The sequence below is a fragment of the Aedes albopictus genome, chromosome 2, assembly GCF_035046485.1.
Source record: "Aedes albopictus strain Foshan chromosome 2, AalbF5, whole genome shotgun sequence".
NCBI classification, from domain to species: Eukaryota; Metazoa; Arthropoda; class Insecta; order Diptera; family Culicidae; genus Aedes; species Aedes albopictus.
The window spans coordinates 442,706,877-442,718,323 of record NC_085137.1 but is presented as its reverse complement, the minus strand read 5'-3'; the positions used below and the strand labels follow the sequence as shown (position 1 = coordinate 442,718,323).

The window sequence follows — 11,447 nt, the reverse complement described above, 5'->3', positions numbered from 1 at the left end:
GTTTTCGAGCGACGGGTGCTAAGGACGATCTTCGGCGGTGTGCAGGAGAACGGTGTGTGGCGGAGAAGAATGAACCACGAGCTCGCTGCACTTTACGGCGAACCCAGCATCCAGAAGGTGGCCAAAGCCGGAAGGATACGGTGGACAGGGCATGTTGCAAGAATGCCGGACAACAACCCTGCAAAGCTGGTGTTTGCAACTGATCCGGTTGGCACAAGAAGGCGTGGAGCGCAGAGAGCACGATGGGCGGACCAGGTGGAGCGTGATCTGGCGAGTGTTGGGCGTGACCGAGGATGGAGAGCTGCAGCTGCAAATCGAGTATTATGGCGGCAAATTGTTGATTCAGTATTATCATGAATTTGATGTGAACTAAATAAATGAAATGAAATTTTCAGAAAGGGGGGTTCAAAAAACCAAGGTTTTTAAAAATTAAAAATTTTCAAAACATCATAACTTTTAAACTAATTGACCGATTTTGGATTTTTTTGTTCGAAAGATATTGAATTGTAGTTTTCAGGAAAAATACGTTGAAGGCGCTACATTGTGTTTAGTTGAAAAAAAAAAATGTGAAATCATATTAGTTAATTCACCTTTTTTTTTTTGGTCTCGGGATCAAAGGAGGCTTTCTATTTTCATCATGAATTTCAGGAAATTTGGCGTAACATAGCAAAAAATCAGAGATGTATGTTTTTTTTAGTTTTTGAGATATATATTTTTTTTAATATAGAGAGTCATATATTTTAATACTAGCTTCTCTAAAATTGCCTGATATTGTAAATGCTTATAAAACTATGCATTATCTTGCTTTTTTCAGTGATTCCTGGTGTTCTTGGCATCCATAGTTTTATAATTATTCCAAATATGATAAAATTTGAAACAATGTTTTGTATGGGAAAATTTTGGTCTTTTATTTTCAAAAAATCTTATCTCACAAACATACATTTCTGATCTTTTGATACGTCACGCCAATTTTCCAGAATGTTCTGATAAAAATATAAAACCAGAGTTTTGTCAGAGAAGAGAAGGGTATCTCAGAATAAACCGACCACACGAAAAGTGATAAATTTTCGGCGTGAGAAATCGACTCGATTTATTTTGTTTCTGCCCATTTCGTTTCCAGCGTGTATAAACGTCAAAACAACAGCATGGCTCAAAGTGTATTGATTACTATCAGGTATAGTCAAAACTAATGAATAGATGACGTCATATCGATGATTAATTCTCTTATTTTCCGAAGTTTTGTTTCATTGAGAGCATATCAATTCTGGAGCTCGATTTGAAAAGGTCGTATGTGCTTTTGTCGATTAAAAATTCGATCAGTTGGATTCGCTTATTATAGCAAAAACCGTTGAAATTGAACAAAGTTGATACATACAGCAGAATCATCACAAAACAGGCTTTCCGTTCCATCATTTAAAGTCTCCAAAATATCCTCCACATTGCTACAATATTTAAAATAAACTGATCGAATTTTATATCGACAAATGTACATACGACCTATTCAAATCGAGCTCCAGAATTGTTGTTTAGACCACTATTGCATTAACATGGTAGACGTTCCAAAGATGTTTTTTTTGCAATTGCAGGCTGTTATAAAGCATAATGATGGTGTTTTACCTATTTTTCCTAATTATCATAAAGATTTTACACATATTCCCACCACTATTGTATCGCGTACTCTATTTAGGGGAGACTGGGGAGACTTGATCCCTTTTTCTTAATTTGCCTGTAACAGTAAGAAAAAACACAACACTAGATCCATTTTTCGTACAGAATGGCAGATAAACATCTATTGCAAGTTTATACACAACAGAAGGACTTCAAATTATTGTTAAAATTTTCAAAACTGTGTTTTTATGGAGGCATGTCTTATGTTGTATTTTTCAAAAAATGGGTCACAATTGATCCCCTTTTGAGCACATGTTTAATTTAAGGAGAAAATAACTCCAGAAGCTTACTGTTCATTTTCTTTTCAAGTTTTCTTACATTTTAGATGAATATGGTGTATTTGAAATTATAAGATTTCCTTAAATTGTTAAGGATATGCCGTATTTTGAACATGGGGAGACTTGATCCCCCTTTTAATGGTGTGTAATAAAATAATAATTATCTGACACGTTTTATCATTGAATATACGAGAATTCCGAGTAAATAGAGGCTTCCAAATAGAATTTTATTTTTCACATGTATAATGTGTGTGTAATCCTCGAGGGATCAAGTCTCCCCATGTCACTGTTGTATACACTAAGCTACATTAATTGAAATATTTATATGACAACTTTATTTGGATAAATACGTTTGATAGTACAGTGGCGTTTCGGTTTTATCACTAGTCATTTTATTCACTACTCGCCAAATTCACTCTCGATTTTATCACGGTTTTCGTTTCGTTTTTATCACGCCTTTTCTAAAACATCGCGAAATCAACATATAAATGTTAGACGTTGTCCATAAACTACGTAGACTAATGTTTGGCTATCTGAGACCCCCTCGTAGACTTTTGTCCATACAAAATTATCGAAATTTGTATGAAGCGTAGACATTGGTCAGGAACCCTGCTCCGCCTAAGAGTCTACGTAGTTTATAGATAGGCTCTAATTGTGAAACTACTTTTTAGGGCTTTCCAAAGTCTGGAATATTTGACCTTTACTATTAGAAAAAAGTGGGAATAGGTTTCTTTGAATAAAGGTTTTAAATCTCAGAGCAAATATAAAACCGAGTAAAGAATTTTCACAAATTAAAAATATTTTATTTTTATTTCAATTACTTTATTTTCCTCAATATCCCTAAAACAATATTATAGAGATTTTTGATCATTACACATTGAACCATTTCATAAATAAATATTGTAAATATCTAATTGATGAAAACCGTTAGGGAAGCAATTCATTCAAAAACGATTAGTTAGATTATGGAAACTTTTAAGATTTGACGAATAAACTTTGTAAGATAAGTCACATCAAACTTGACAAGATTACCATTTGTTATTTCTTCACTTTCATGATTACTGCTTCAGTTTCCATTACCTCGTTCATTGAAATAAATGTAATTCCATTTAGTAAACCGTCTGATTATTTCTTACAGCTTCATCTATAAAAGAGTTTTTGAATTATCTACTACAAAAAAAAGCTTCTTACGGGCATATCTACAATGCCTGATGTTTCTTCATCGATTTTCTCTTCGGATTATTTCCAGAAATACGTTCAATATTCGGATGATATCTTGGTATGTTTCGGTGATGGACGACTAGTACTAGCTTCTAGAACAACGAAAACAACCGAAAATAATTTGCTGGCTAAGTTATTAACAAAAGAGAAAATCGATAAACAGAAAACGATCATTGTATATACGCCTGTTTGATACTAAGCGCGAGAAATGTACAATGTTCTAGTAAGTTTTGACTCCTAATCACGGTTGGCCCGTACATAAACTTCGCAGACTTCAAGGGGAAGGTAAATCTGGCCAAAGTCTTAGGTCCATAAAAAAAACAAAATTTTGTTAGAAGGTCTACAGAGGAAGATGGTTGTTGGATATGACCCGAAATGGGTCTCTGTAGTGTATGGACAGCGCCTAAACAATACTTTCATTGACACATTACTAAAGCTGTGAATTACAATGCAAACATTTTGCAGTTTATTGATTTTTGACATAAAATTTCCATTTATTTTTCATTTCGCCAAATTCACGGTTTCGCTAAATTCACGGTAAAATTTTTTTTGACCGTGATAAAATCGAAAAACCACTGTATTTTATTTATACTATGTGCTGTGAAATTTTGAAACGATTTGGTTCAATTTTCACAAAGTTATTGAGATTTTTCGGAATCGCCTAAAAGATTTCTGAAGGACTGAAAACAAACCATCAACCATTAAAAAATAATGCAATACACAATTAAAATCATTTGTAGCCAAAACATTGTCGTCTGTCCAGATGTTGTTTTGGAAAAAATATGCTAGAAGAAAACTGTTTTTGATTCCGAGAAAATATGGGGGGAACAAGTCTCCCCAGGGATCAAGTCTCCTCAGTCTCCCCTAAATATTTACCGAAACGTAACTTAATTTCGTTAAATTCCATGTTGTCGCTGAAATTATGCACTTTGGTGCTGAGCGGTTTGAGCGTGTGAGCAGAAATTCATGCAATTGGTAGGTATTTTCGATATTTCGTTACGAAGCCGGGAGTGTGTAGGTCCCCGGCTGTGTGATTTACGTCGTCAAGCAAAACTCACTCCTGTGTCGGGAACCTTGTGAGATGTTATGTGGACCGCGTTTTACTAGCTAAATTATGATGAGCCTTTGGAAATTGCTGAAGGCTAGACTGAAGCAAGGATGGGAACACTCACTTGCAAAAAGTTACACTCACTTGCAGTTTTCTCAGCTCAGAAGCGTTCAATCAAAAAACGATGTATGGACGACTTTTGCCTTGTGATTTTGTCTAAAAGTTTGCCGAATAGAGAAGGGGTCGCACACGCATACCGACTTCGTGAATGAGCTGCGAAGGCAACTCTCCACGAGGTGAATGTAATTTACACTCACCTCCTGGAAAGTCGCTTTCACAGCTATGTCACGACCTTGGGGTTCGTGAGCGACCCCTACTCTATTCGACAAAGTTTGAGACAAAACCACAAGGCAAAAGTCGTCCATACATTATTTCTTGATTGCACGCTTCTAAGCTGAGTAAATAGCAAGTGAGTGTAATTCTTTGCAAGTGAGTGTCCCCATCCCTGGACTGAAGACTAGTTATTTGTTGGACACATATTTGAATGCCTTCGGTTCCCCATAACTCTCTCATCTCTCCCAAAGTAAGAAGGATTTTTAAAGAAATGGTTGACCGGGTATTCATGATAGTGTGTGATTATTTTTAAGAAGCCGAGAATAATTCGCTCTCACTTGTAGTTAGTGGGCATAAACAGGAGTGTATTGTGGATTGGCATCTAATGCCGTTTTTCTTTTTTAACCTGGGTTGGAACTGGATTGGCGGAAAATGTGTAAACAAACAACGTCAAACAAACTTTAGTACATGCGAAACCGAAAAAGAAAAACGGCATAAGCCGAAATAGAGATGAGTTTGTGAAATAGGAGTGTTCACGGTGCGGCTTCGGAGTCAGTTTGGCTTTCTATTCCGCAGAATCATCACTTATTCTGTGGCTTAGTTGGTTAAAGCGCCGATCTAGCGAATACGGAGTCGTGGGTTAGAATCCCACCAGAACGCGATTTTTTTCACAAATTTTATCTCTCAATTTGTCAATTGGCAACATTTCGTGCCTTCTAATTACAAGTTTTTCCAGTATGTTTCAGACATACCAGCAAATCTGGAAAAAAAGCAAGTAAAATGGCCAATATGTTTCATTGGGCCTGTAAAACCTCTTACTAAACTTCCGTATAAATGAAGGTTGTCAAAGATGTTTCCCGGATGTATTTTTTAGCGAAATTCAGGAAGGAAATCTCATAAAAACGATCTCTTCTTTGCAAGGTAATTGTGCAATTCTTAAAACTTAGCAACATTCACTTGGTGATCTGGGTCGACAAAACTATTCTGAAATTAAGACTTTCAAGGTCTACAAGCTCTACTCTTGAGTATCTTTACTATATCGATGTAATTCTTTAACAAATATTTCTGTTCTATCTCATAACATTACGAGTATCACTTTGTTGTTAGTTTTGTGTCCACTGGTATACAAATAATCTTCCTGGTGTTTCGAAATGTGGATGGCTTAATCTGTATATCTCAGAACATTTTCATTGTTGCAAATGCCTGCGGAATATAATCAACGCAATTCTCAAAGCCTGCAATTGCAATTATAATAAAGTTACTATATTGTGTTGAAATTTGTGCAAACATGTGGTAGAAATCATGAAAAATACAAAAAAAAACACGAATTTTCGACTCCCAGCAAAAATTGAAGTATGCAAAGTAGCATGCATTATTTAGCATAACTATTCTGTTGTGAATGGCTTATCAGTCCCATCTTTGCTGGATTTCCTATGCAAATGGGACAGATATGCAATTCACGGCAGTATTCTCCGTGACAATAATGAAGGATCCAAGGTTGAGCCGTTTGAAAACACGAAGATATTGGATTTCTGCAGCATCAAATGCTACATTTTTCGACTGTGAATTTCAGAAAGATTTAATATAGTAAACTGTAAATTAAAGGCAAACTAGTATGTGGATGACTACCTGAATATTTCTAGAGCATCATGTCGAAGGGGCCATGCGGAAGTGATATGCCTCAGCTTCTTCCGTCCTCCTGGCATGTTTACAGTTATTGATGTAGTCTTTTTCGACCAAAAGAGAGCTGATTTCCCTCCATCTGTTATTTACTAGAACAAGTTTGCATGAGTACATGGGGTGCACTTGGGAGGAACGGGAAGGGTTGAGATTTACAGTAGTGGCACCGCCATTTTCACATTTAGTTCCCGACCCACTCGGTAGTTTTCTAGGAATCATTGTAACATTGCATCCAGCTGGAGGAATTAACATTCGTATTGCACTCCAGAAATTTGGCACTATTACAGAATCCACTATTTGAGCTTCTGGATCGGGTGAATGTTGTATATTGCACCTACTGTAGAAGCCAAGGTAGAAGCTTTTCCTATTGTAACAAGGAGCCCTTATCCTGAAACTCATACACTCACTGTAGTACACATCTCTGAATCGGTATTGATCTTTATATCATTTAATGCTAAACAAGAAATCGTATTTAAATGAAAAGCAACTAGTACTGGTATCACTAGTGCCTCAAGTGCCAACATTCATGACTGTCAATTTGGTTTTGTGGAAAAAGTCATGACATACTACAAAAATTTCATTCCTATTTTGACTGCACGGTCAGAAAATTCACTCATTTTCGAGCTAAAGTGGGACAACTCAAAATTGAGTATTTTTTTTTCCCAGCGATAGCGCTGGCCCAAGTGCGAAAATCTCATCAGTTTAAGCCGTATAATATTCTTGATGATGCGAAGAATATTATACGGCTCAAACCAGTTGGATTTTTGCACTTGGGCCAGCGCTATCGCTGGAAATGCAATTTACTCATTTTTTGAGCTGTTCCAGTTTAGCTCAGTTTTGTGTGAATCTTACTCATTTTAGAGTAACATTTTCTTAGCGTGTGAGTATTAGGGATCAAATATTTATTAGCGAGTATTAGCACAGGTATTAAGAGCTGTCCCGCCCCTAGGCCTGACCTGACTTCCATTACCGATGATGCGCATTTCTTTTTTCTGACTCACATTGTTGTCAGCCGTTAAGGATCCAAGGTAGACACTCACTAAACTACTTCTTAAACTACTTCGAAGTTATCCACGTCTATCGAAACGTTACTTCCTAGATGAATCATTTCGTGTACAGATCAGCATACATTTCGTTTTTTTGTTTTACAAACCCAAGCAACACACAAGTTATATAAGAGTTACGGCAGCGCAGATTTTGGTTGTATTGTAGTAAGTTTGACGTTTTCTAGCGTTATATTATAAAAACGTCAAATTAACTTCTATACAACCAACACTTGCGCTGCTGTAATTCTTATATGACATGTGTATTACTTTAGATAGGTCTCGCGTTAATTTTCCTGTCATCCGCAAAGCACACAACTTTCGTCAAAACCGTACCCCAGCTGTTGAGCCCAACTCGGCACATCACACCTTTCAGAGCGATGTCACCTTGTCGCAGTTCCTGGCGAGATCCGACTGAACTGGATAGTTCATCCGAGATAATTGCGCATATGTGAAGACCGTCTATCATTGCTTTGATCAGTCTGGTCAGCTTCCCAAAAAAGCTATTTTCCATTATTTTCCCTTTGGACCTGGTATTCACGACATTTCTGATTTGTCGTACAGTGAAGATTTAATCCGTTGTAGATCGGCCGTCGATGAATCCGGTTCGATAACTTTGTATGTACGAATTGATTCGGGCATCCAGTCGCTCATTGAAGTGCTACTCCATTTAAGTCTCCATTAAGAATCTCCCATCTTTGTCCCTAGCAATATTTGCTTCGATATTGAGCTTTTGGAAGGCTTTCGTGTTTCTAGGGAACGGCACAACAGTTCCATTTCCTCGTACTGAGTTTCTCCCAGGCGGCGTTTTTTCTCTCTTTTTCGAAAGAGGCGGGTCTGCTGTTTTTGCTTCTGTTTGTAACGTTCCACCGTTTCTGCCGGGTTACTTGCTGCAGCATTACCGCCCGAGCAGCGTTCATCTTCTCCAGAATCGCAATATACTCCTCGTCGAACCATTCGTTCCATTTTCGTTATTCAGCTCGTGGGCAGTGAACTATGGCCCTCCTGATACTCTGGTATAGGTCTCCTCGACTCGGGCAGCGGTCGTAGTCACGTTCGCGTTGCGCGTAGAATGCGTTCTTGCCATCATCAGTGCTTCCGGCACGTGGGTTGTGCCCGTTGGTTATGCTGAAGTTGAAGAATCGACCCTTGATCCTCTATCTTCACATTCTTTCGTCGATCGGCTTAGCATAGGTAGTACCAATCGATCTCGTGTCTCTACATTTTGCCCATCAAGCTGTTCCCAGCCCGCGTGTGTTGCCACAACTCTGGTACATGATTACCTGTAAACGATCACACTATGGATCCTGATGACTAACACACCAGCGCTACGACGCCGAATACACGATCTTTCAGTACATTGGTGACTATGCGGTATGCTCCCGATGACATTGAGAGACCTGCAGTTCCACGTACCGAGTTCCAATCGTAGGTTTTTTTTTTCATCACGTGAAACGTTGCAATTGGATCTGATTAGTATTTCAGCGAATTGGGAGTCGTGAATTTCTTGTCATAATTTGTTCATCAAACAAGTGTTTTTGTTGTGTACATGAATATCAGAGCAATCAAACGTAGTATTTATTCTTGCCCTTTTCACTGCTTGATGGTTTTACGGCTGGATCGCAATAGCCTAAGTTCAAAGAGTCCACCGGGATTTGATTACCGACCACGGGAAGGTAGGGATAAGAGTTGCTGAGAAGAGGCCAATAATCTCAATGAGGATCTGTAATGCACGTTAGCCAGCCTAAAAAGCTAGCTACGAGGGAACCGATACCATACTATAGATTCCTGCGTTTTCATATGTTTCATAATGGACACTTATGACAATCTTATGGAAAAAATATGGTGAATATTCATAATGCATTTTTTGTTTTTTTTTAATGTTTATTTACCTGAGTGTGTGCAAAATTCGGTAAGAAAAAGTGAACTTTGCCTATGCTACGCCATGGAAATATTTCAGGATTCTTATTACTGGCACCGTTAGCTTTTATCAAATAAGCACATAAGTTAAACTGTCTACTCTTTCAATTATTTTTTCTCATCTCTCTCATAGTATTAGAACAAGTGTTTCTGCGTGTAAAGAATAAAAATTTTGGATATGTGTACACTATTTTAATAAATAGTTGGTTAACTATGTATCCTGCGGGCAATTACGCAATATTAAATGAGTGCCGCAACACTATGCTGGTTGCTATAAAACAATCACTTACTAATGACTATTCGACAATGTTCTTATTGACCCGCTACCCTTCCTCTCCTAGCGTTGCGTTTGCCCTGCCGTTCTGAGCGTTTCCTCGGTCTAGCATTTTGTCGCTCCGGCCTTTCACGAACTGCCCGCTGCGATCGCCTCTCAGCTACCGCCACCCGTCCCATCCGGCTCCGTTGCTGAAACTGCTCAACCCGTTGTCGGGCAACATCATTCCGATACTGCTGCTCCGCCCGCCTCCGCTCGCCCATGGTAACGAAAACGTCCAGAAACTTTCGGAAAAAGTTCGACCGACCCAGTCCGGGAAACCTTGATCCGACCAATTGTTCACGCGGGCGCTGCCGTAGGTTCTGCTGCAGCACAATCTTATCCCCATTGGGTCCGTCCATTTCGACTTCGTGCCATACCTCGTTGTTGACGCAGTCCGCTAAATTGCAGCGATATTCACAAACCTGTCGTTCTGAGAGATAACCTGGGAAATTAAAACAATCTTCTCATCCGAATGAAAGTACCTCACCTCCAGCAGTAGTGGCCCAAACCGAAACAAGAACTATCAGCACTTTCGCATACTGGCTCCACGCCATGATAGCACTTTCAACAGCTACCCATAGGTGCCGACTCAGGGAAACTGAGCCCCGGAAGGCATTGACTCATCCACCATTGCGGCCGGCCGATGGTCTTCAACTTGACCCAGAAGCGGTTGTGTACCGTTGGATGCACATTCTATAGGTTGAAACATTTTGGTTTACCTGGCGAATTGTGACCCAGCCGTACTGGATAGCGTAAACAGTTGTCAGTCATAGGTGTCGATTGGCACACAATGACCAGCCAATGAACGTGATTGAGGCGAAAACAAAATACCGTAGAATCACGTGCTCGCATGGATACAAGCAGTGGTGGTTTGCTGTCTGTCGCACGTTGTACGTCTTCAGGAAATATATAGCGGTGCGGAATAGAACCGCGTTCTAGAATGCAACCTTAGATGCTTACAATGTCAGCTCTAGGGGTATCCGACGTGCAATAGATTACTCTGTAAGCAAGTTGCAAGACACAGAAGGTCAATCCTTCGTTGTTAGCATGATTTTCTGTCTACTCTTGTTTTAAATTTAATGAAAAACAATTTAAGTGCTACCTACTTTCGTTTTTTTTTTAATAACGAATAGGGTAGCAAACCACTTGGGCAGTGGCCGGTATTTTGGGCACTCTTCGCTATAACTCAATCAATTCCAAATCAATTGACTTGAAATTTTGTACACGGCTAGATTACAACAGTGATAGACATTCGTTTAGTCGAGGTAAACAAATTTCAAAAAAGTGTCAGGAAACTCATACAAAAGATTTTATGATAAAACTTTTTTTTATCATAGTGGTAGCATATCTGGTACTGTTTTATAAAAATGTGATACATCCCACTTACATATACACTGAAACAAAAACGAGGGTAAAAACCCTTCAAATGCCATTTTTTGCCTAGACATTCGTTTAGCCGAAGTAAAAGAAAGATAGATTTTTTGCTATTTCGTGAGTGTATTTCGAGGATATACAGTGTCGGACAAAACAATAAGACCACCGGTCCTATTTCATACAAAATGGCCAAGTTTGACGATATGGTACTCGGTTTCTAGTAAACCGATTTGGCTGAAATTTTGACTGTCGACATGAAATTACGGGAATTTCGATTTGTATTGAATTGGTTGAGTTCTGTTCACTACTTTCAAAGTTACAGATATACGGTGCGACAAAATTCTAACATCAAATTTTTATGATGGTTATTTGTGGTCAATTCAAAATAAATGTCCCCAAGTTTAAATGGCATCCTTAATTTTAGTACTTGCTTATCAATCATCAACTATCAGATACTCACATATATCCTTTGGTAATGGCAATCTGAAAGTGGTCCTATTATTTTCTCGTTTCGTATATCTGTAACTTTTGATGTAGTGAACAGAACTCAATCAATTAAACACAAA

General features: G+C 38.5%; 1 protein-coding gene across 1 annotated transcript; it reads right to left on the bottom strand.

Moving 5' to 3' along the window:
- Positions 1–9,221: 9,221 nt before the first annotated feature.
- LOC115265738 (uncharacterized) lies at positions 9,222–10,061 on the bottom strand. The gene is made up of 2 exons (XM_029871688.2): positions 9,995–10,061; positions 9,222–9,937 (listed from the first exon to the last, which is right to left on the bottom strand). Exons 1-2 carry the CDS (start codon positions 10,059–10,061, stop codon positions 9,504–9,506), a joined length of 501 nt encoding a protein of 166 aa, XP_029727548.2. The 3' UTR covers positions 9,222–9,503.
- Positions 10,062–11,447: the final 1,386 nt, after the last annotated feature.